Raw genomic sequence first — 26,919 nt, 5'->3', positions numbered from 1 at the left:
TTAAGCAATGTTTTGAGAGTTTTATTAAATACGCTACATTGGTACCTTGTACTCCATAATCTTTCAATCACTCACAGACTGACTTGCTTACAAACATTTTATAGAAAAACATCTGCAAAATTAAAGTTAAAATAAAAAAAATACATGTTACACACCTCTGGACAATCTGCATGTTAGCAAAGAATACCTTTTATTATTTGACCTGAACATGTGCTTAAACAAGGAACATACTCATGAAACAGGACAAACTCCTTGAATATGGTACATCTCTGTAACTAGTCTGACTAAAGGAAAACAAGTGCAATAATGTTTAACTGCCTCTAACAACAGAACAATAAAAAACAATTTTTATTCTTTTTGAATCCTTTTTACAAACCCATTCCCTTTGTTCTCTTCCCACAACAAAACATCCAGTGATTATTTCTGTAGGTCACTGTCCTTACATTGCAAGAAGCAAATTTCATTTTTAAATCATCTGATCCATATTTACATTGAAGCATGCAAAGGGAGGATCCTGCAAGTATTTTCAATGCAAATCTGTTAAATACAGTATAACTGAACAACAAAGTGTCCCTTTAACACTGCAATTCTATTGCCTTTTTCTGTGGTGAAATTTCCAGTGTATGAATTATAAAACAGCATACAATTCAGAAACAAACAAAACCAAAGAATTTTGCAAATTTTTAATATTTTCAACTATTAAATCCTTTGGAGAGCTGTGTCTAGCGCCGAAACCAAAGCCAGCTATTGAGTAGCCAGAAAGCTACAGTAATCGAGTACATGATCATTTCTCTTTTAGCACGCTCTTTATTTTCTTCTTCCAGAAGTTGTAGACGGCGATTAAGTTTGATTATCTAAAAATAAATAAAGGCTTTTAGTGCTTTATTAAAAAGTGCCAGACTCTCAAAACTTCTGTAAAGGCATACAGAATGAGCATTTTATACAGATGGATTTTAAATACTTGTTAACTTGACTTCCTACCTTCAATGACTAACAACCAGATCTTGCAGTCCCTAATAAACAGGAGCAGAAGGGGAGTCAGAATCTCCAGATTCCCAGATACAGGGTATGTGAAGGCAGTCCAGCAGCAGGTATGGAGAGGATCGCTCACCACAGCTGTTACGGCTTCCTTTGCAGCCATACCATTATATTGCAACAGACAGCCTGCTCCCCTATTTCACCTCTATTTCACCTCACTGTGCTTTACACACCTGTCTTCTTAAGGAGGCAGCATCCACAGCTGTCATGTCATCTGGTGTTCCCTCAAGCGCAGTATCCAAGTTGGAAAGACCATATCTATCAAATAAGTGAGATACAGTTTAGCTGTCTCATCCATATAGCAAAGATTAGCAAATACTACTGGAATGATCATAAAATATGGTATTTTTTGGTGGTGATGGGGAGAATAAAAAAACCCTTTTTTTCCAGCTTTTACAGAGTTGTGTATTTCAATAGGATCCTAACAAAATAAAGCACAAACACATATGAAAAGGGTAAGTGCTTGACTGCATCTGAGCCTATTGCTTTCCACATTTAAATGTTTTTGAAGATTCTCTGCACAGACAGACTTCTTGCTGTGGCTTAGTCTTCATGAAACCTAAAAATTGTCTGAGCTAAAAATGCCAAAGTTGCAAAAAACCTGCAACAGATCCGAAACAATCAAATAAAGACTTGGAAAGAATTGTGTCTTATACTTAGTAACTAGTTAAATACCCCAAGTGGATACCCACTGAAATTAATGATCTCGGGCACAATAATCTTAGTATTTTAGACAAAGACTGAGACTCTTGCAATGAAGAATCTTAGTGCAGAGCCACCACCTGCTGAACTTCAAATGCATTAGAAAGAAGTTTGTTTCCAAAGCACTTCTCAGTTTTCTTAATGAAGCAATTACTTCGTACTTGAAGGCAAGAAAAGTTTCAGAGAAACCATTATTTCTAACTCCAGTGAGAGTTATTTAACTAAATACAGCACATTTATTTTAAGTTGGAGGATGGCAGACAGATTACATTATGTATATGTGTTTTGATCATCTAAATGCTACCTCTTAAGCAGATTCTTTTCCAACAAATAACAGGTAAAAGTAGTTCCTAATGCCACACCTATCGCTGAGTTTCTCATTTACTATCTTAAAGTTTCAATTTCCAGTATTAATTCTCTTTTCTGACTGCACTTTTTCCTATTAGGATGTATGAACAACTGCTGCAAACAGCTTAGGAAACTGAACAAAATATATGTCAAAGCTACCAAATTCAGAACAAAAGACACCTGAAAAGAATGTTTATCATTTAGTTACACAGCTGCATTGTCAACTTTGATATGTACTAATAAGGTTAACATTGAATATAAGTAGAATTCCTTAAGCTTACAGAATGCCCTTAAATGCTGCTAATAGTTTTGCACCGCATGTTCTTTCACTGCTTTTAGGAAACTTCTACAGAACACCCTTAGTTCATGGKTTTTTTTGTTTTGTTTTTTCTCCTAACATACAATTTCTCAAAAGCTTCCCTGTCCCATTGCTCATCAATATGTTGCTGTTGTTTCTAAATGAGAATTGCATTAGCCTGGACTTTGATAACAACGAGATCCTTGAGAAACACTGTATAAAAGATAGGAGATGAACTAGTTTTTGAACAGTGTTTCTTGGGGTTGGAGGGTGTGGAGGGAGAGGGAAACCTTCTCCTGGACAGATCAGGGTAAAATGACTTTTAGTACAGGAATATTTATTTGATTAGGCAATCATTTGTCAAAAGACAGCTCTTTTAAAAACATAATACGGGACAAGAAAAGTTTTGATAATGAATGGTGCAAGTCAAACAATTTCTCATTAAAGCCATTATTAATTTTTTTATACTTAGGAATGCTAATATAATTAAAACAAGACGACTAAACATGAACTTCACTGCAATTTATGCTGCTTACTACTTATAGTTCTTTCAGTTGGGGCAATATTAAAGAGACTGAAACTGGTTTTTATTTCCTCAGTGCTGTGAAGTTCATATCACAAAATCAGCAGAGAAAAGTTATTTAAAAATAAACTTAAGTTCATACTAAAACAGCAGGAACATTTCTATTGTTTAAAAAAAATAATAACCTGATGCTTTGCACAAAAATTCAAGTTTTCTGACAAATCCGGGCAAAAAGCTTTTTTTTTTTTTCCTGCAGATCCATTGGTATCTTTTCTAAAATTTAGGAGGTAAATGGGGAAAGATAACATGAAGAAGAAAGAAAGAAAGAAACTAACACATTTCATATTTCAGAAGGGTGTCTCAAGTTGAGAGATTTTGTGTGTACACAATCTCAGAGACAGTTTAGAAAATGAATTCATAAGCTTTTCTCTTCTCTCAGGTGGTCCTCAGTTGCTTTGCAGAACTCCAACTTCCTTCCTCATACTGTTGTATGAGAAAGACTTATCCAGACTGAAGAGAAGATAAATACGGAAAACCTAAATTCTTTCCTAAAACAAAAAGGCTTGATACTTTAACTGGGTAATGGCCACCTATCCCAAACCATTTGTGACATATACTGCAGATACTGTGGAAAGCAAAGGACTTTATACATCTCCCAGAGAAAGTGCTTGTATCTTTATTTATTAATTTTTACCTACACAGTTGCTCAGTCTTCCATTTCAACTCATTCCCTTTACTACCACAAGTCAATTGAAAGCCAAAGAAACTTCTGCGGAGGGTCTTTTGGTAGCCATTTTATTTATAGCAGATGGCAAAGCAATTAGAAAATCCTCCCCAGGTTCACAGCAGAGGTGACCCTTCTCACCTCTTGGAAAAAGTGAAAAGGCCCGTTGTTTCAATGGCAAGACAGACATTCCTCCAGGTCACAAAAATTTAATATAAATTCACAATATATCACTGCTGCTTTACCAACTTCTGAATATATCTGGTCCAGGTATTAAATCAAGATGGTCACCAGCTAGAAATCCCTTCAGATAATCTCTTTGACCAGCACAAGAACTGAACTGCTGAGTCAGAGAAGAATCACCTGCATGAATCCAGCATCTAATTAAGCAGGAGTGCAATCTCTACTTTGAAGAAACTGGAAAAGTGTGGCGGGAAATGGGAACGAGATATGGAAGGGAATACTTATTTTCCTTAATCCTGACCATAAGACCACACCAAACTTGTCTCCAGTTCCACCTAATGATGTCGATCTACCAAGACAATGGCAGTGAAAATGCATCCAGCTACAACAAACAATCCTAGGCATATTACTGAAAATACCTGCATTTTATGGATATGCTATGACTAATTAAAAGAATAAGGTGATGCAAGGCCAGATTTTCAAGCAAGAGAAAAATTGAGCTCAGCCACTACCAAGTGGGAAATACTATGCAGCATACTGCTAATGTAATTTAAAAACCTCCCCGACATATTATGTTGAATCGGAGATCTGCAACACATTCTATCTGTTAGACATGGGGTTTTTGCAGGTGAATTGGATGGGCAAGAAGAAAGGGTCTAAAGTACCTCTAGAGTCGAGATGGACAATATGACATTGAGCATTATGTTTAAAACAAAGGACTTCCAGAAATAGGGAAACTTAAGTCTGAATTTTAAAATCTGAACTAGTGTATCATGACTAACAAAAAAATACTCTTTACCTGGTGTTGTCATGATGAGGGTTAGAGGAAGTGGTAGCAGCTGACCCACCACGTAACACTGGCCTACAGCAGGTTTTTGTAGACAGAAAGCACAAGACAGAAACATGAAAGAACAGACAGAGAGAAGAGGTAAAACACACAGAACAAAGGAACATCAAAATATTTCCTATTTATATTGTATAATATTTCAATACAATATAGTATCTAATATGTTGTAAATTATACTTTTATATTTCTCTTATTTAATCAACACAAAGTGTATGCAGCTGTCATAACATGTAGGCAAATTGTTCATGGTATAGCTTCATTTATGGAAGATGTGCTGTTGGAATAAAAGTTTGGAAGGAGGGTATCAACCTTATAACCATGGGAAACTTCAGATTTCAAAAAAAGCCCCCCCAAAACAAAACCCCACCCAACAACTATGAAACAACAGAAAATATATATCCACATATACTTATGAAAGCCTTCTTAACTATCTTCTCAAGCTCCTCTCCTCCCACTAAGGAAAGGGGTGTTTTTAACCTTTTCTTTGTTCATCTAAGCTAGATTTAATTCAGAAAATTTGAGCTAGTAGCCTAAAGACCTTATATAGTCACAAGAGAGGTAGATCTCTCCAGAAGTGACTAAAAACTTAAAGTAGCTGGTATGAATATCCCTTTAAGTGTTGCTCTTTCAATTTCTTTGTTTCCTTTTCTTTCTCTCTGCCTAAAAAAGAAAAAAAGGTTAGAGCTTTCTAAGTTGCTGCAACTATATAATATGCCTTAACTAAGCAGGAAGAAGCTATTGCATTCTGATTTTCTTAAGACATGAGCACCAGCAGTAGCTTCTGACAAGCCAGTACTATGTATTTTCAGTACCTCTGGTAATGAGGCATTTATGTTGTGTAATAAACTCTTCAAGGGCCTGAGAAATCTTTTTTCAATTTCTTTCATTTCTCCAGTGCCAGCAGCAGGTATTTGTAGCCCATATTTAACCCAAGTATACTATGGGCTCTAAAATAAAAATAAAAATAAAAGGGAAAGAAAAAGAAAAGAGAGAACCTAGGCATTAAGATCTTTAGACCAGGTATGTGTAGAAGGCAGAGGCTTGGTACTGAGGTAGCTGGGAGAATACTGTGGTCTGGCTTGGAAATGAACAACCTCTGTGCAAAAATATCATTACAACTAGCTTCATTTAAAAGGATCAGGATCTAGGAGCCTCAGTATGTACTTGGCACAATACATACTGGGATCAGGTCCTGCTCTAACTAGCACTATTTAAGTGCTCCAGTTGCAGAAGATCTATATGCATCCATAAAATTAAAAATAAAGAAGTCCCATTGTGTGGCTAGCACACAAGATAAGTCAGTAAGATGTTATTTTACAAAACAAAACAAACTATTCCCAAAACACAGAATAAATTAATATTCTTACCAAGTGAGTGGAATCATACAGAAAATTATCAAAAATAAAATTTGTATTTTTTAATCAGCAAAATAATTCACCTGGTCTAAAGATTTGTCCGACAGATGCTAGAACTAAATAGTTGCAAAAAAAAAAAAAAAAGCAAACAGCAGCTATGCAATAGATTGCAGAGTTTCTCCGCAAACATAAGTCACTTGTAATTGGCAGATATGCTACCATCAGCATGCCAATCTCCAACACGCATTTTCCATGCCATCTAACACAGGACAATAACAGTTCTTCTCATTACACAAAATCCAAATGTTCTCTAACACTCTAAAATCTTGGCCTTCTTGGTATTTTGTGGCAAAGTTAAGGTTTTGTAGGTGCTGTAGAAATAATCAGAACTAATTTACACACTACCCTTCCCAAGAAAAGCCACATGCTTGGAGGTAGCTGAGGGCTACAGCATGGAAGGGGAGCTAGAGCACTCGGGGTTCTCTCCAAAACAGGCACTTAATTTCATCTAAAGATAAGTCTTTAATCCCACTTCCCAACACAGCCAAGTTCATTTAAGAAGCTGCACATGATTTCTTTCTTTGCAGTTCACATTTTATTTCTTTTTCAGGTGGACCCAAAAGAGCCACCAGAATATTCTCCTGCCTCTTCCACCCTATTTACTTGCTTGGTTCCAGATATCAATAAATAAACATTCCTTATAGCTCAGTGACCTCATAGGTGAGATTGCCTTACCCCCAAAATCAGCACCAAGTTTTTCTGTAAATATATAATACACTTTCAGTCAAGCTATTAAATACATGGCCTTCTTTAAAAAAAATAATTTATGCCAAAAGTACATTAAAATTTTGAAGTTCCTGGCTACCTGTTTCAGTTACCATCCTAAACATTAACACATGACCAGAAGAAGCCACAACTCTGAGGCCATGTATATTCAGCACTTAACTATTTCACTGCAGGTACAGTGGCAGCCCACAACATGAATGGAGCACACACTAACGCAATTTAACAGTGGGAAAACAGGCAATAATGAAATGGCCAAATGAACGTGGTTTGTCTTCCTCTGTTTAGGACAGAGCATGCAACAGAAATACCACAATAAAGATGCAGTCATAGACACATGGTCTGGGAGGAAAACAACAGGAATGGATAATCTAGGTATCCGGGTCCAGCTTATGCTGTTAGTGCGCACAGGCATGAGGGACTGCGGCCAGCATGTTCCCTTTGTTCAGCAGAGGTAGCAGCTGTACGTTAAAACTCTTCTGGAAACCTCAGAAGCGCCACAAGGATGGGCATTAGGACTATATGGAAGTGATCTGGCGGTGAATTGGCTAAAGAAGCTCAGCTTCTCCAGTATGGAAAGGATTTGTGCACTGAAGAATCGCAATGACAGGCTAAAACTGCGCTCTCGGCTTGCCTCAGTGTTATGTGCAGGTACCTCAACAAAGCAATTGGCTACTATTTTTCCCAGGCTTCCTCACACCTGCAGACTGACCTCATTTTCCTTTGAGCCCACAGTACCCCAACCCAAAGTCACATGTAGTCCTGTCCTATGGTCTTATCTCACACCCCATTTTGTCTGCTTTGTTAACTTGCTCAATATAAAGAATAATCAATCAGTTCCTGAAATGTTATCAGATCAATGTTAAGTCTGGCATTTGAGGAGGATAGTGGCTGTTTAGAAAGGGTTATCCTGAACAAAGGAAGTACTGAATAAGCTCCTATACTTTTCTCCTAAACAAAAATTGCATTGTTTTCTAAGAAGTTTTTGGTCCAAGTGGTGAAGTGGTCAGATAAATAAAATGCAGGAAAAAAAAAGGCAATTTCATATACGAATGAAATATATATATATCATATATATGTATAACATTATATATATGTATATATATCATATATCATGTTAAGATCTGCACTTTAGTTATTAAGACATTTCTAAAATCTCCTTAAATGCAGCTTTTTCTTTGCCTAGAGCATAAAAGAAGATCAGCCTTTAAAAGACACTAGTTTTAGCCCTGCATTCAGTCTACAGAAGGTGGCAGAAAACTGCTTAGAAGCAGCAGGTGGAACTGACCTAGGTCCTTGTCCCAGCTGAAGGAAACGCAAGAGCAAACAGCATGAACAGCGATCTTTAAACTGTTGTTCATTTGAATAGCCTACAATGCTAGCAATGCTGACAAAACTTGAAGTAATTCATTATTTGCAGCAATACAATCAGCACCTACCGTTAGTAGTTTTAGAAGATTGAAAAACAATTGGAAAATTTTTTGAGAAGAGAAAAGCAAGCCATGAAACAAGTTAAAAGTATTTCCAGTGAATAACACATAGTCAAAACTTGTTCATTTTAAAAGATCTCTTCTAGTAATAAAGATCTAAAAAAGGTTAAAATATATCAGGTTTACTTTGAAATAGAAAGCACATTACATAGAGCAAAAGAACACAGTGCAGTTTGAAACAATTTAACATGAACAACATTTTGCAACCATGCAAGTGGATCATCCAAATTTCACATTCCTATGCCAGTTGTAGAATCACAGTGGGTATCTAAATACTCAGCCACAAGAATACACTTTTACACTTTATTGATAATTTCAAGGCTTTTGGCAAGATTTGCTCATAGGTGGATAGCAACAGTTTCCAGTTTCTTCTAGGAAACTCAGTAAGGATACCTCAAAAAAAAACCAACAAAAAACCAGAAAGAATAATGCAGCTTTTGAAGTGCTCAGAACCCTGGAAATTATTTGGTAATTGTGAAATAAGTTTGAAGTGTATACACACAGGCAAAGATTTATATTTTCCAGAATCCAAGTAAACATGGGCAAGAACATGCCTATTGGAAATGAGGAATAAAACCTGTTAGCTTCACTGCAGACTGTGGAAAGGATCAGAATTTCAGTCTACATTTTAACAGGGACCCTTGGCAAAATATGCCTAGTGAGTGCTATTAAGCACAGACAGTAGAATTCCTCCTTATCTGTAAGCCTTAACCTTGCAAAAAAGTTATAATTCCAGCTAACCTTTTAGTACTGACAAGAAAAAGGTTATTACTATCCACCAAACTTTTGACAGCCACCAAAATCTTAACAGCTACAGTTTGAAATGTCAAGGATTCAGATGGGGTTAAACACCCAACTCACAGGAACTGAGCATCTAATTTTTCTTATTTTTTATTTTTTTTAAGTTCAGGTTATGAGCATGAAGGTCAGCAAGTCTGGAGCTCTGCACAATTCAGGTATCTTAAAATGGGCAATTATATATTGTTGTGGCAACAAACATGGCGAGCTAGAGGACATGCCAGTTTGAAAACCAACCACACACACACAGACATGCACAATAAGATTGGCTTAATAGTGACATTTTCTTACCAAAACAACTAAAAAGGAAATCATTTAACTTCAACACTACAAAATATTAAGAGTACTGCCGGCATATTAGCAACCAGAAGCAGAGGGCGAATTTGAAAGGACTTCCTGACACAGCCAGGCAATACTGAAAGAAGAATGAGTAATTCTTCCCAGTGTCTCCAATTCGACCTCTCAGCAAGGACTAGGGACGAGCCRTGTGCAATTCTTATCTGGATCTCTGTGTTCACATACTATTGAAATGAAACATTGCTTTTGGTAAATTAACCTTGCCATTATTAGTCTTTATAAATGCTCCTAGAGTATTGAACATTGCATCCTTGCAATGCTTAAAAGTGCCAAATCAAAACAGTCCAAGGATTCAGCAAGTGGGCAAAACGCCACTGAAGAGAGTAGAAATACGCTGATCATAGCAAGGCTTGTTTATCCATCAAAGCAGAGAGGGCACTGAACAGAGGAGCAGCCAGCTTCTCATCAGACACGTCTTTCCTTTCTTGTTCCCTAGCAAATACCCAGCAGAGCGATGGTCACCATCGGTCACATCGCAACCAGAGACAACTAGTCAGAATATAAACTGASGCAGTCTAAAGTCCTGGCACATTTCCAAAAGCAGCATCTGCTATGTCTGCTTAATATTCTACCTTATTGCTGTACATTTGCTTCAATCAATTATGACAATATCAACCCAATCTTATTGATTTGTGCTGTTACTCACCAACAGAAAGTGGTAGACAAGGCTAATAAATTTACAGCCTTGGGATCAAGCATTAATTGCAGAAAACATTGACAACCTGTGAACAGCACAAACCCTTGCAGCCACAAATTAAYACTTCCTATTTTGATTCTTATTTGGAAGGAAATCAAAACAATGCTATGTTTGATTGAAACCCAGGAGCACTGTGAAATGTGAATTTTGGACAATATAACTGCGCATGAATAGTGAAAGCAAAAGAAAGCAAAGCAAATAATTTCATCTCATTATTTAGTAAACAGAAACCACACTCCACTATAAAGGAGGGAAAAAAAAAAAAGCAGCAAAAGCTGGCAGAATCAGTGACAACCAATCACCTGCGATTTTCATCCAGCACATCCAAGACCTGCTGGTAAGCCCTACGAGTGGAAGACTGGATAAACGACAAAATGCCACGAGCAGAGTAAAGATTAGTTCCATCTTCAGGTAACATATTGGGAGGACAGACACGAGCCTGTTGCAGTGATGGTGTCACACTGTTCGTACAAGCATAGTAAATGAAGAGAGAAATACTGCAGTCAGATTTTAAATTAAAAAAAAAAAAAAAAAGCTTTTCAGATAGTCCCCATTTCAAAATTTTTATTGCTTGCTTTTGGTTTTACCTCTCTCCCACCATTACACAGTAACACTCCCAAATTGCAGTGATATAGGAATCATGAGCTACATTTGTATATGCTCTTCAGAAACATACACATATCATAATGAAAGGGTGAGTTTTGATCTGTTATCCAGGATATATTTATAAAGTCCTTGCCCAGCTAAGTCTGTACTTGCTGAAGTCAGCGGTCAAGCCCTAACTGACATGAAAGAAGTGTTTTACGAGCCTTGGCTTTTTTAAAAATCCTACCCACAATCTCCTTTGAAAACACGAGTCTGTTTCAATAAGGAGAATCTCACAGAGTCTCTGCAACAGGCAAGGATTTTTTCTTAACACTGACTAAAGATCAAGATAGTATTTTGTGTGTGAATGAAGTTTAAAGGCAACTGCAGGAAATTCAAAAGAAGCACAGAATTATCATAGTGACAACAAATTACATGATCTAAATTTTTGACCGTGAGGCAAAAATAATACTTAAAAAATACACAGAAWAAAAATGCAAACATGACAATTTTGGTTTACAGGATTATACAAACCTCATCTCTATCAGACAGAAATGAACTCTGATAAACTGCCTTTGCTTTCAGATTTTTCTTCATGTTCAACCTGACATTATCCACATTGGCTTTCACATATCAAGGTACTTTGTTTAAAAAAATAAAACATAGAAATTTTAATTAAAAAAATTTTAAGTCATTCTGTTAAGTTAGGTGTTAATATGTAATGACAAAAGAAAGTGTGAGTCACTGTACACTTTAAATCTTGGGATAGTTTTTACACCAAGATTATTATCTATGATTCAACACATTTCCTTCAATCTTCTTTGCTTCCCACTTATGCTTTGCTCCAACAGGTTTTGGAGTTACAATATGAATCTTCCCACCCTTATCGGCATTTTTAAGAAATCATTATATTCCAGCAAAGCATTAGTGGCTGGGTGCTTGGAAGCCGGCTTGATATTCAGATAATCTCCAGCTCAGTCAGAACTCCAGCTGTCTAGATACTCTTATTTTGAATGGAGTTATTCTGCTACTGGCTGTCACCAAGATTACAAAACTGAGCAAGAAAGAAAAGACAACTAAAAAGACTTCAAAGCCTACAAGGATGTCACTTCACCCACAGAAGGGCACAGTCATCCTGAGCTTCAAGAGAAGTGCAAAGACTGCAGCAGCTGCTGCTTCACTGATAATGATCAGTATTTATTAACTGAAGTGTAAATATCTTTGCATGCTTTAAGTTTGGACCCTCCCCCCCCAAAAAAAAAGTAAAAAGGAGGAAAAAAAACCCCAACAGAAATAAACATCTCTTTTGCTTCTTTACAGCTTCTGCTGTTCTCTAAGACTCAGAGAATTCATCTTCTTTCTACGCTTACAATGACTTCTGTTTCGCAATCAATGGCAGTTTGACAGCCACACTATTTTACTCTTGAATTGGACTGGAAATCCCAATATTCACTAGAAAATAATCTCAAGAAGCAAAGACAAGTAGGGAAATACTGACACTCAAGTGAATCTATGAGACTTTCTATTCTGTGTGAATTTCCTGGCTTGAGGCAAATGAAGAAAGAGCTGAAGGCATACCTTGAGGGAAGAGTTGAAGGCCTGAAAGCATAGTATATTTTATATTAAAAGTAATTTTTCTTATCCTAATGGAAAACATGACCTCAGGAACTTATAGAATAGCTTGAATGACATCTTAAAAAAGTTAATACACAGAGAATTTAGACATATTACATACTAAAGGATGTTACAGAACTCCTACCCTCCGGAATGCTACTACTATAAATACCACAGTAATGTTATATGCATACAAAGGCTTCTGTAGATACTACCTATTGAACTAAAACTGCACAAATTTCTCTTGAAGCAGTTGCATCATTCACCTGTGCTGAGTAAATGGGAAGTTTTACAATAAGGAAAAATCAAGGCAGATTTCAGAACTAGATAATTCCTCAACCTCTGGTCTAGTCATTGGATTGCTATATGCTCATTGCTTTATAGGTGGCTTGTAAGAGGATGCAGTTTCAAGAGATTAATTATTCTCTTAAGAATTATGTAAACTCATAAAATATTTAATTTAATTTAGGAGATTACTTAAATCTATTTTCTCCTGGGTATGACCTGAAATTATTCAGTTTTCTCCATAAGGCCATTGCTAACTTAGTATCCTTCTAAATTGCATAGCAAGAGAGAGACCTCTCTTTTTTTGGTTCTGTCTGAAAATGAGAATTACTATATGAGAGGCTCAAATTTCAGGATTAGGGAATATGGAGAGAAACAAAATAAGAAAAGTCAAATTCCTTTTCTATGCTCCTTTCCCAGGATTCAAAAATATTCACTTGTAAACTTGTGGTAGTCCTCTGGACTACTGCAGAGACTATGGAGAAGCAATATTATGAAGCAAACATACAATGTACAAATCTGCCAAGGTGACATAAGAAAAATTCTAATATTTAACATGATTATTTATCATTAGACATTGTAGCTATCCCCCTTCTCTCCTCCATTTGCAGTTAAATGCTCTTAGCCCTCAGTATAATTTTGTTTCAGATTTCTGAAAATGATTCTATATACAGCTCCAGCTAATTAGTACTGTAGCATTCTCTTGTTATGATGCAAGCACCAGTAGGGAATATGAATTTGGAACCAAAACAAACAAGAAATTACAGAAATAACTAAGGAAGAGCTCAACAGTATTCTACTGTATGTAAGGTTTCTAGCTTAGCAGTAACTTCCAAAAGCCTGTTCAAAACATTTATGATGTATACAGGGCAATGGGTTTATTTCAGATATTCCTCTGACTCACAGTTCCAGAAATATCAAATGAGCTGTAAACAGATTTAACTAATGAAAGTTGCTTTAGATTCAATCATAGGGATAGACTGTGTTCTCATTAAAGATGTGCACACCATCACCTCTTCCCCCCACAGCTTGCCTGAAGAACAGCATTTCTCAAACTGTGAAACTAAATTCTCTAGGGAGATGTGAATTTTCATAAGGGAAAGGCAGGAGAGAGCAGAAAATTAAATACTCTGCTTTTTCATCCAGTCTTGGCGGTTTGTTTACTTCTGATTCAGAAACAGAATCCTTGCATTCAGCACTGGCTGCCAATGGCCAATGAAAGGAAAAAAAAAGAAAAGAAAACTTTGTTTCTTCAGCTAATCAAAAGCAGCCAAAGAACAAAGAATCAAGCAGACTAAAGCTATTTGAAATTAATCTTTTTATTTATAAATCTATTGTTAGTTGAAGCTCTCCTTTCCTTCTGCCTCCAGGTATTTTTCCCTGTGTATCCTACACAGGGAAATGACATGGCAAAGTTTGAGAAACCCTGCAGCAAAATTAGAAACCAGGCATTCAGTGTAGCAAAGGCTGCTTCAGATTTTATGTTCTAAACTACTGATACTTAGGCAGAAAATTAGTATTGCAGAGAGCTATATAATTAAACACACTCTTGATTTTCATATACCAGGTAATATTTAGGCTTACGTGCAATCCTTAGTCGAAAGAGGTGACTGGAACCGTGGCATTTTATTTCTTGGGACAGTATCTGATCTGTGCAACCTTGAATAATAATTGTAATCTCTTAAGTAAGCATCCTTATAAATAGAGGGGACGTAACTTAGAGAGCTGTCATCATTGCTACACCAATGGATAGTTACTTTACAAGCAGATACCTACTTGTTAGCCTCCATTTTTTAAAAGCATTTGAGAATTACTGTATTTAATGAAGCCTAACTCCCAACAAATTCTCAGAGCAGTCACTGCATGCAACTGTATGAGAAGAGGAGAAAAACATCAAAAAATTAACAACTATCTGTACCATATGGAGAACACAGTAATAAGGAGCAAAGCCAACTCCTTTGCTTCAGTCTGACAAGCTTTTCCAGAAAGTTTAATTGTGTCACTTTTGTAGGTCAGGCATTGAAATTTTACACAGTACATTTGAACAWTTTGTCTGAGGAGGACAACGGTGTCCCACACTAACACTTGAGTATGCTCCTCTTTAGAAAGCAAAAGTTTTGAATGACAGTGCTCTATAAGCATTCTCAATGGGGCTCTTATCAAGGCATCTGAGTAGACTATCATGTCTATCAGTAAGACTAGACAGAGTTGAATCAAGAAGGTTAAGAGAAACAAACATTAAGAAGCAAGGTATTTTCTTTGATAGGAATTAAATATTTGAAGTAGCTTGAAATTAGCTGTAAAATCTGGACTATTTTTCCCTACTTGAAGTTGTGAACCAGACTCGCACAAACACAGGAATAAAACGCTGACTTTTGTCAAGTCAGTTAGCATACCGTAACACTTGTTACTGTAGAGGTAAAATATTTCAAACATTACATGAGCTTAAAAGACATGCCAGTTTTGATGAAGCAGCAATATTTCATTATGATAATTAGAACAAGGATGATCTTTTCAGCCAACAACACTGGAAATAAGAACTTTAGGAGCAGCTGGTTTCTTGAGTTTTTGCATCACAGTGAAAAAAGATTATTTCTAGAGGGTAAGGAAAAGAAATTTAAGTGATATAACTGAGACATAACAGGTATAGAATTAAATCTTCTGTAAAGAATACATTTATAGTAGAATTTACCTATTTAAATGGTCTAATTTATCAACAAGGGAATTAAACTTAGAAGAAATCTATCACATTGACCATGCACCTCTAACAAATAGTAGTGTCAGCTAGGTGATAACCAGAACCATTTGAGGTAGCATAATTTACACCAAATTGGTGTGTTTGCTTGTACTGACTATTTTGAACCAYGGAATAACACTTCCACATGGGTATCTTTTCTGAGGTGGCTACCACAGTGAAAACAGAATGCCACGTTATCAATTTTGTTTGTACAATTGTGACTTATAATTTTATTCAGATGGTGCTTGTAATTTTTTTTGCAGTTTACCGCATATTCTCTGTGGGCTTAAATTGTGAAGAAATGGGAGCAAAGCGATACCTTTTCACCAAGTACTAAAGACATGTATGGTTCACACAAATGCAGGAAAGCCAAGTTCCACCTTGAACACAATAATTTCATAAGATAAATTCACAGAACATTATTCTGAGAGCTAGCCAGGTTCAGTCACATTCTCTACCTGGAGACTGACAAAACCTGGATGAGGGAGAAATGTCAGACTCAGCATCACTAAAAATACCACAGCATCTTCAGAATGATTGATTTTTGTTTGTTTGTTTTTTGAATGGTAGCGAGTCAAAAGGAGAAGCAAGGATGACAGAAAAAGCAACAATTTGTAGGAACCTCAGTAATTTCAAAACAGATGATCTACACACGAGGCACAGTATAACTTCTGTCATAATAAAACAAGTACTTGAGAAGGCAAGGGACATAGGAAATTCTATTAAAATGTGTGCAGGTGAGCAAGTGTGGAATGCTAGAGTGAAGAAGGATAGGTTCTTCCTCACTGTCAGTAGAGTGCAGCTACAGCAGGCTCAGCATTAGCAAGCTGTTAGTGTTTGTACAAACAAAACAGGAGCGATTCTGAATCAATCTCACGACAGGAATATTCTGAAAACAGAAAGTGTTGCACATCAAACAAATTCTTTGCACTCATCTGAATCAACTTCCTTACTAAACCAAAGGTAGCAATAAGGACCAACTTCATGGAAAGACTCTGCCTGTGAAGTCACTGAGAATATTCCTATGCTTACAGCATTAACATCAAAGAATTGCCAACTGGGAAAGGACTGGACATCCTTAACTGTATTTCCTAACTCTCCTTCTGAAAATGAGACCACAACTGCAGCACTGGGCACCACAAAAAACTGGGCATGGATGCTGCCTTATTTACATACCCTTATGGGATCGTTCTGATAACATTTCTGATGTTATTTACTTGATACAGACAGTCACATGTATCAACAATGGTTGTGATAGCTTCTTTCAAGTGCAAATGCAGATAAATAACTATCAAATCTGTTTTCCCAAATTATTCATCAGCCTAAAATTTATACCATTTTCCTAAAATACACTGATAATGGAAACGGACCAGCATTTGAAGTTTCATTTATTTGACAGATGCTATGCAAGTATTAGCATGGGCACTGCAAGAATAAAAAACTGATCTCCAGATGTGTCAGTTGTCTGGGTTTTTGTGTATGACAAACTGAATCATGCATACTACCAGTTACACACTCCCATGATCACATCCTTTTTAATTTAAAGGATTCCTAGTTCTTATTGTATTGCTAAGCCTCTTTGAAGGACTGCAGGTAGATTAAGCAATTGTGCTAGCAAATAATACATAGTTTTAAACCAATAAATCCACATATAGCTACAGGGTCACAGCAAAGCACACAGACGAGTTTTTGCCAGTATTTAGGATTTTTAGGTTTCAAGAAGTCCAAACATATGTAAGAAATATCTCACAGCTGGATAAATCCAGTGAGGGCTGATTTTACCAATTTCTCTCATAGTCAGCTAGGCAGATACTGCCCGTGACTTTCAGAGAAGTACACAAACCTGGGGAGCAAGCATACAGTGATTTCAAGAAACTGCAAGAATTCATATGCCATCTTTTTTTCCCACAAGTGCAGCAATGTATCAAAGACTGATGTTACCAGCTCTGCTTTGCCAACAGGGTAAATTGACTGACAAGCAGCTTCCACCATGGGGAGACCATCTATTCCAGCATGCATCAAATGCAGACTATCAAACAGGCATCTAAAGGCCACTCCTGCGGTGTGTTTCTACTACATCTGGTCCAACATACTCTAACTGGATAACCAATGCCAAACGGACCTGGGGCACTTAATACGCAGCTAGAACACTGCACACCAAGTTGATCAGGAGCTTATGAACGTGAATCTGTTCTGGCCAACTCAGTGAATATATATGACTCAGTAGGGCTTCAGTATCTAGAGATGTGCAATCTGTAAGCTTGTATGAACCAAAGAAACGACAAATAAGAAGAGGATGTTATGCAAGAACATTTTCATGAAGATTTGGAGGAAGGAAAGGAGAGTTATAACATCCATCTGAAACATACATCAGAGTGATATTAATTTCACCCATTTTAGACACAAATTAACTCACAGGTGGACCACATGTATGTAATGCATGTAGACCCTCCTAGTGCCCCTACTGTAAACAGAAGAAAACAGGCATTTCTAGGACATAATTCACTTGATCTATTTCAGACTAAAAATAGGTACACTCTAAGTAGGTCAGATGAAATGCACTAATTTTCTTCTATTTACTGAAAATGGAATTTAGGATGATTAGCTCAGTATGGATGTTTGTGTTACAGAGTCTACATTTGGACAGATGAATCCCATTCTTAGGTCTTATATCTAACATTTTCATCAGGGGAAGTATTGTGTGATTTCTTTATGACAGCTGTATTAGGAATCATTTTGATCAATAAATATATGAAGTCTTATATTGAAAAAACAGTCATTGCCAGGTGGAAGGATGTTGTCACTTAGAATAATATATGTTTAATCAAAGATTATCATATCTAATCAGAATATACAGACATACATGTCTCCAGAAAGCACCATCAGAATTGCTACCTCAGATGGTATCAATAGATGAAGTTTCTGATTCTAAATGGTACTTGCCATTTTGGTCTCAAAAGATTAAGATACACTGACAGATTCCAATACATAAAGCATACAGATACCAAAGTAAAATGACTTATTGCAATATTTATGAGACATAAACATATTTCTTTGTTATTATATAATGTTTTCTTTCGTAGGCAGCAGTCAGAGAAATGGGAACATTTCTAATGCACAAAGAACTCAACTACTTTGAGCAAATAATCTGAAAACTCAGGAAAAAAAATATTATACCGGATAAGGAACCGAAAATCTCTTATATTCAGAGGCTGACAGATACATGAAAAAGCAATTGACCTAAAGTAACAATTTACATTAATGGCAAAAACATTAAATCGACAACTCCTCCCTCCACCCCAAACACTCCCACCCATCCAGTGTAGGAAAACTACTTCACAAATGAGTCACCTAACTAAAGAAAAGTGTAAAAATTAAGAAAAATGCTAGCCTTATAACATTTAAAACTATGTACCTGCCACAACACACAAAATATTAGTTAGAAAAGCAATTATGAGGAGATAGGGAAGAAATATGCAACAAAGGTATAGTTGTGTCACTGCACCCCATTGCTCTACTCACATGGAATCATTTCGGGCCAGCTGCCCATTCTGCCGAGCGGCATTTTCACTCATGGAGCGTTCTCTCTTCAGTCTTCCCACTGAGCGGACCTATGTAAAAGGGGAAAAAGAGGGAAATAAAAGGCAAGGAATTCCAGGAGAATCTTAGGAGTTTAGCACTGAAGATTTATAAGCTTGATTAGCCCTCAGATACAAATGCATATTTTCATAGGTTTCACAGTGATTAGGAAGAAAACATCTGATGACAGGATCCGATATTGGTACATTTAAAAATCAAGCTTCAAACTTGTTGCAATCCTGCCCTCATCTATCCACATGATCTGGTACCAAAATGTATAAACAAACAGAACTTTCAATGTGCAAGGAAGCAATCCACTATGCTTAATATTATTAATATTTCTACTGTGTTTTATGAGTCTAGGGAATATGCAACTTCATAAATATTTTTCAGCTTATAAAATGTCAATCACATATCATCTGTCTGGATGCCAATGTTATACCATTCTCTGAAGTAGGTATTTAGAGTTTTGTTAAAAGAAAACTCACTATTTCTACGTGCTGTTATATCATATGGCAATGAGTTCCAAAGGTTAACTATACATGTCAAAAGAATCTCACTGCTTTTCTGCTTTCTGATAACCTGCAAATTAAAAAAAAAATCTTGCAATTTTCTCTGTAGTCAAAAGGAATTTTTTGTTAAAATATTTTGAGTAGTTCTAAGTATGACGACTTTATTTTTGCAGGTACTGTATAAGGTTAGTGAGCATGCCAACTCCTAACCATCCGTCAGTTAAAATAAATATAGAACTTAAAAGTCATAATTAGAAATACTACAGTGCTTATAAAAATATTTTTATACCTTCCCAACTTATGTTGTTATCAAGTAGACCTGGACCACAGTGGAGACACCACTGGTCATTCCACTTTTCTTCTTTAATGGATCATTCTCAACTAGAGAAAAAGCAAAATAAATACTAGCCTCTTCATTTTGAGGTGTCTGCTGTGGAGGTCTTTCCAGGTCCAAAAAATCTAGTGGTCGATCACTAAGAGAAATAACACGGGGAGGAGTTTTCAATGCCAGTGGTTTGAATGGAGTAGACTGAAGAAGGTCAAGGTCTGGTGGTCTGGAAAATGGAATGTCTTCACTGTTACCTGCAAGAACATCAGATGCCAATAGAAAACAAGCTGGTTTGTGGTCTAGAGGCTAGCGTCAAAGTTCAAAAAGACAGAGTGACAGCTCATCTGTCACTTCCCCTGACTATGCCAAATAATTAGGTATTCCTTTCTCTCACATAGTTTGTATGTTAAAAACTATGTCTCAAGCTCTTATAAAGACCACATTAATTCACTCTTATTTGAGCAGTATCTCTGAGAAAAATAATCCTGAATAATCCTGAGCACCTGTTTACAAGCAAGGGCAATTTTTATCTCAAGACATAGTCCTATTAAAGCTCTATTTGTTTACAGAGATAGTGACTGGTGAGTTTGAAAATTTCCCTCTTTCAAAGCATAAAATGTACACATATCACAAATTTTGCAAACTGTAAGGCCTTCAGCTGTTCCAGATCTCTCACCGTAAAGCCCACAACCATATATACTAAAGAATTATCAATAGAGTCCACCCAATAATAGACAGATCCTAAACATAATCAGCATTCTGATTATAATCAAATGAACAGCAGCAAATGGCTAAGATACAGTACATCCCCAAAACTTGTTACAGTTACTTTAGCCTATAGTTTATTAAGAAAATCAGTTGTAAATCAACAAACATTAAATAATTATTGCTCACAATCCAGAAATGGTTTAGTAAAATGAAAAGTCAGTGACTAAACTTTCTGTTCACAAGTCACTCATTAACTGTCTCCACTACAAGTTACCCCAAACCTATTCAAGAAGTATTTTCAGATTTTCAGAAACTTCATAGATCAAAGCTGATCAACAATTTCCATTTGAAAACTGGAAAGCATTTTACAGATTTTTCTTCTAAAAAATACATCGATATGTATTTTTGTACTCCTAGACATTTCAAGAACTAATTTAAGTTTTTGCCTATTCTTCTTCTATTGAGATGCAAACATACCTGCCACTACAATCCTCTCCGGAACCTGCATAGTTACACTGGCATTTGGAAATCCTTCTTGGATGCCCTTCTCAAGGTCAGCATTTGGAGGAGCTACTTTGAGTTTCTCTGGGACCCTCATGCGCTGACTGATTCCTTCGGTGTATTCCATCTCATACTGAAGGCGATTAATTTCTGCCATCTCAGCAGCTGGAGATGGAAATGCAGCCCCACTCATTCTGACAAAAGAAAACCAAAAGCTATAATGGCAATATATAAAACTAACAGCAAGTGCCCAGAGGAAATTCATTCTTCGGATTACTAGGCAAGCGTTAGATGATCCTAACTGAGCAAACTTATTTAGGGAAAAAAAAACTATATGATAAAATTCATAGGAAGTCTAACCACAAGAGGCTGAGGGTAGAGGGCAATGGCAGAAAAACAGAATGATGTTTTATGCAACATTCAAAACTGCACTGATGGTCTTCAAACTTAACAGCGACAAAAAAGCCCTAGAAATTCTGCATGTAATATACTACTCCTGCACCGGCTGGCAGCAAAAGAAAAAACATTGGCAAGATTGGTAAGAAGTCTTTTGGGGATTGATGAGAAATCAGAAACATTAATTGGTATTTACACAGATCCATTGTACCAATATTTGAGAAAATGGATAAAGTCTACAAAACTGCATGCTGAGGTGGAAAAACAAAAGAACGGACTAGGCCTGTGCAACAGCCTTCTGTTTGCTATTAGTCCAACAGATCTCTCTCAGTCTTACCAGTACAGAGCTTCCTATCAACAGCCTGTCAAGTCAGCTTGAACACTTCACATATTCATAAACCATTCCCGAYCAAAAGCAATCCTGCAAACTTTTCACTTTTAAATTTTCCTGTAAAATCTTACTTTTGCAGAACACATACCAGATGGGCAGGGAAAGAATAAGAGCTTGTCTAAGCTTAAAAGTGTTTGCCACTATTTTTACTTATATATGCATTTTCCTAGAAAGGGAAGGGAATTTCCTAGGAAGCAATGGGGTGCATTTCCTAAGAACTGGGCTGTGAGAAACTTATCATTTGGGCAATGGCTGGGGAGTCATATCAAAGGCTCAGACTGAGATAATCTTTTTTTGGAAGGCTTACGGTTAAAGTTGAAAGAAAAAGAAATCCTAGAGCTGTACTTGGAGAGGAGCTGAAAAGGAGCCGCTAATGGAAACCGGGGGCTGCAAAGGGAACTCGGCAACGAGAAATTTTTCGTCCAGGCAATGGCCAGTTGGCCGTGTCAATGGCTCAGACTGAGATTATGGTTAGGCTTCAGGTTGCGAGAAAGCAAGCCTAGAACTGCGGTTAGAGTGCAGCAGGAAGGGAGCCACCAAAGGGAAGGGTGCGCTGCAAGCCAACTGGGTTGTGAGAAGCTTTTCACGTGGGCAATGGCCCACCCTGAGGTTACAGCTCTTTTTTTTGGGTTAAGGTTGAAAGAGAAAGCCTAGAAATGCAGTCCAAGTGGGGCTGGAAAGGGAAGGGTGGTCTGCAAAGAAAACTGAGTGTGAGAAACTTTTTATTAGACTGGGGGCATTATCAATATGTTTGACTTAGATTATCGTTAGGGTCAGGGTTCTTGGGTTAAGAGAAATCCTGGAGCTGCAGCTGGAGGGGAGAAGGAAATAGGCTACAAAGGGAACTGGGTTTGAGAAGSTTAGTATTTGGGCAATTGCTGGGGAGCTGAACTAAAGGCTCAGACTGAGATAACAGTTATTTTTAGTGGTAGGGATGAGAGAAAGACATCCTACGGCAGCACTTGGAACGCAGCTGGAAAGGAGCTGCCAAAGAGATGTGSAAGTTGCTAAGAAAACTGGGCTGTGAAAAGCATTTTACATGGGCAACAACTGCTGGCCCTTGTTGATGGTTTAGTCTGAGATTATGGTTAGGACTAGGGTTTGAGTTAGGAGAAAGAAGTCCTGGAGCTATGGCTAGAGTGTGGCTGGAAAGGGGCTGCCAAAGGGAAGCATGAGCTGCAAAGAAGACAGGGATGTAAGACACTTTTTCTGGGCAATGGCTGGAGGCTTTGACTGACACAACTTTTTTGGGCAGGGGGGAGAGGGGTTAGGATAACTGTTGAGAAAAAGGGGAAGCCTAGAGCTGCAGCTGTAGTGGGGCTGAAAATGGGCTGCTAAAGCTAACGATAGGCTGCAGTGGGAGTTGAGCTGTGAGCTGTGTTTTGTCTGCACAACGGCTGGTGGTCCTTGTCGATGGCTCACACTGAGACTGTGGTTAGGGTCTGGGTTAAGAGAAAAAGAAATCCTGCTATTGCATTTGGAGTGGGGCTGGAAAGGGAACTCGGCTGTGAGAAACCTTCCATCTAGGCAATGGCTGTGAAGTCTTGTCAAGATACATATACATACACACGCACACAGACACATACATATACACACATATACACACACATATAATATATATACACATATACATACACACACATGCATACACATGTGCACACATATATAGTTATCCTTGCAAATCCACTGACAGAAAACACACCTTATGCTAGCAAGAATTCTTTTAGTCATATCGTTTGAAGTAGCTTCCTAAATGAAGTAATCTATCCTGGCAAAAGGGCATTTTTCGCCGCTATAATTGCAGCTACATTCTTTTACTGTTTTTGGCAGCAAGGCTATGCCCGTTGCTGCATGCATGCTTTAGTATGCTGAACATACAGAACACTGCCAACAAAATGTTTCAGCGCAGACCATCTGCGGCAGGTCAGACAGACCACAAGTCATTCTGCCACCATCCAACGTGAGGCCATGCAAGACACCTCCAGTCTGGAAGCCATACCCTCTCAGCAGCATGCCACCGTGCTCAGCTAACATAACCTGCTCTTTAGTGCATTCACACATACCCCAGGTACCTCCCTCACTGCTTCACCAGAGAGCATCTGCCCTGAAACAGTTGGAATCACCTAAGGAAAAATCAGCCTGTAAGACGTCTACGCTAAGACTGCAATCCTGACATACTGGGAAGATTTGGAATGTTTTTAGACAGTATAGTTGCACTGTTTCCTACTGAACCAAACCAAGCCAACTTTCTGGGGAATAAAAAAAAAAAAGAACCAAGTACCTACAACACTTTATAGTTTCACAGATGCCAGGTATAGACCATCTTTCTGAAGTCTCTTGAAAACCACAAGACATTAGAACACCTTCATCTATTTTGCACATTCTACTCGCATACAGAGAAGCCAGTCGTCCCTTGATTTGTTGGCATATAATTATAATGAGACTAAGATTGATATGCCTGACAACATCACACAGAAGCAATGCTTCCCGTCTTTATCAATCAAATCTGACCATTAAACTAACAGTAATCTTGACACATCAGAAAGAAGCATACAGAAAGATTTGGCTTGTATACAATTATATTAAATGAACAAGTTTAGCTTATTTGAGATGTGATCCATTTGGGAATCCATCCAGGGATCCTCAGTGCTATTTTCAGAACTTCTCCAAAGAACCTCATTCATCTGAAAACCTCACTCACCCCAGCACACTAGGAGCGCTGCGGGTCAGGGGCAAGGCAAGGAAGTCTCTATTCTACATAAACTTTAAACAATCTATAAAGAAAATACCCGAAATGATGCACAAGTTTAATCAACCTGTATTAATTCTTACTGTTTGCATTTCTCAAGTGAAGGAAACTGTCAGGATCCATACAATTAGAAATAAACACTTGAAAATATGTGTATGTTGTTTATAGAAGCTCAAGAGGTGCTTGAACAGCTCTGTCACTTCAGAATGCTTAGATTTCACTTTTTTTTTTTTTCTTTCTTTTTTTAAACTCCTGTCCTTTGGTGTCGCAAGCTAGAACTGTCCCTCTTGTGACACAGAGGGTAGATCAGCCAGTGACATGAACAAAGTACAGAGTTTGCTGAGACTTCCACATCTCAGAAGGTGCTTTCTGTTCCAGAACAGGGTCTACAATCAGTAAAACATTTCAAGACATATAAGAGTACAACTCATAATGTCAATAAAAAGACTGAGCTTTCAGAAGAACTTAAAATATCAAGAACATTGATTGGCAGCAGTTAATAAAATAGTCACCACTCATAAGACTTGACTAAATGTGTTTCACTGCTTGTTCACTTGCTCATTTTGAAATATCTGCACAGCTCTATTTTTTGCAATCAAGTATCACTACACTGCAGCACCATTTACTTTACACCACAGCTTCCCTAAAGCTCGGCATTGCTTCTGAACACAAAACAACATGACAGCTGCTTTCCAGCTGTAAGAAAAAACACACACAAAAAAAGACAGCATTAGAACAGTCACTTTATAAATTATTTATAAACTAAATATCAAAGCGTGGGTCTAGCTGCACTTGTCAAGCACCTACAGATACAATACCTCAGTATCTTCCTACCTTGCCTACTCCTTGGCATTTGGAATTGTAATTTCTAGCAAATTGATTTTATTTTGACTCTTTTTTACAAGAGAAGAGCAAAACAAAAAGCACTGAATTTCAGCAAAAGAAAATTTAAAATATTTAAAGAGTGCTTGTTAACAAAAAGCCCAACTATTTAAAGAGAACAGAATTCAAAGTCACATTGTTTTCTGTAATATCCTTATTAGACAAACCATATTTACAGAAGACATTAATAATAAATCAGGGAGGAAAGAGGATTTTAAGATTGATATTTATGAGAACAAAAAAAAGTCTGGGAGTGATGAGACAATAAAAATACAAACACGAATACAAGAGATATAAAGGACAGAGAGCAGCTAGAGCACAGACAAGTGTCAGAGGCTTATAAAGAAGAGAAAGTACAAAAATCCAGGGGAGGATAAGGGAGGAAAGAACAGAAAAAGTTGTATGAGGTGAGTTACATGCAATCAAAAAGTCACGTGGGTACCGCCTCACCTCCCTCTCCTAAACAGGAACTGTACCCAAACAGATGGGGACGAAGCAACGTGCATGGATCTGAAGGATGACTTTCTGCCAGCATTCGGGCAGTAATCAGCCACTGGCCACRTCTGTGCTGCAGTCAGGAACGGTACTGTCTCACAGTGCTCGTGTCCAAGTTAATCTGAGATATATGAAGATGAGTATTGATAATGGTATAGCTGGGCCAGCACCGAGGTCAGAGCAGGTCGCACAGCCTGCACTGAACTAATAGCTGCGGCAGCCACGTTGTTATTTGCTCCTGATCTGGCCACTTCAAAGGTAGCTTGTTCAAGGGCGCCTACGCTACAAAGTGCTCCTTTGGCAGGTGTCTAGAGATAACAGCTATTGACATGGGAAAGAAGAAGATGAGGACTTTCAGCAAAGCTAGGGAAAAGTATTATGGGACTCAAAAGACTTTTTTCCTAAAACTGTCTGGACATCACAGAAGCATTCAGGATCAGAAGCTATGATGTAAAAAAATCACTGATGGAACAATTTGAGGGAAAGAAGAACTAGGTTTAGGCTAAATAGTGAAATGTGTTCAGCACAGTACAGTTACATAAGTATGTGGAACTATTAAAATACATTACCTTAGCACAATCATGACATGAACCAAAAAAAAAAAAATTAAATAAACAAGGCTATTGAATCATAAAACTCGTAAGATCGCTTTCCTCCCCCCCACACACGTTTCTTTTACACTTTGCAAACAGTCCCTCTGAAGCTCCAGAGTCTACCAGAAACTCCAGCTGGACATATTAACACAAAACACCTCTTGCTTAAGAGAAAACTACTGGAAACGTTAAGGGAAGGAGTGACGCAGCCTGACAACCATTGCTCTGAAACATCCAGATATTCTTTGTGTTATGACTGTATTAACTGACCCCGTTAAAGTCGGGGGAGGGTAAAACAGGAGCTCGCTGCGGGGTTCTGCTGTTGCCCCACGGAAAGACGCGGCTCCAGCGGGCGGCGCCGCCGCGCGCGCCGAGAGCCCCCGAGGCGCCCGGGAGTCCAGCGGCGGCCAGCGCCCGGCCA

The 26,919-nt window shown here is 37.6% G+C and overlaps 1 protein-coding gene across 10 annotated transcripts in view; it reads right to left on the bottom strand.

Moving 5' to 3' along the window:
• The window catches only part of MFF (mitochondrial fission factor), a 27,418-nt gene continuing 499 nt past the window's right edge, over positions 1-26,919 (bottom strand). Inside the window, exons 2-10 of one of the 10 annotated variants that reach the window (XM_026086964.1) lie at positions 25,861-26,026; positions 20,969-21,186; positions 19,865-20,037; positions 18,887-18,975; positions 14,212-14,286; positions 10,446-10,604; positions 4,616-4,678; positions 1,212-1,296; positions 1-854 (exon numbers count right to left, since the gene is read on the bottom strand). In XM_026086964.1, coding sequence (XP_025942749.1) covers positions 723-854; positions 1,212-1,296; positions 4,616-4,678; positions 10,446-10,604; positions 14,212-14,286; positions 18,887-18,975; positions 19,865-20,037; positions 20,969-21,186; positions 25,861-25,916 — 1,050 coding nt within the window. In that variant the 5' untranslated portion in view covers positions 25,917-26,026 and the 3' untranslated portion in view covers positions 1-722. Of the gene's footprint in view, positions 855-1,211; positions 1,297-4,615; positions 4,679-10,445; positions 10,605-14,211; positions 14,287-18,886; positions 18,976-19,864; positions 20,038-20,968; positions 21,208-25,860; positions 26,027-26,919 lie in introns of all 10 variants that reach the window. The other 9 variants (XM_026086968.1, XM_026086969.1, XM_026086967.1 and 6 more) reach the window with 9 other exon arrangements.

The sequence above is a fragment of the Apteryx rowi genome, unplaced genomic scaffold, assembly GCF_003343035.1.
Source record: "Apteryx rowi isolate R43461 unplaced genomic scaffold, aptRow1 scaffold_70, whole genome shotgun sequence".
In the NCBI taxonomy this organism is placed as follows: domain Eukaryota; kingdom Metazoa; phylum Chordata; class Aves; order Apterygiformes; family Apterygidae; genus Apteryx; species Apteryx rowi.
The sequence above is the reverse complement of the archived record's forward strand: the minus strand, read 5'-3'. Positions and strand labels throughout refer to the sequence as shown.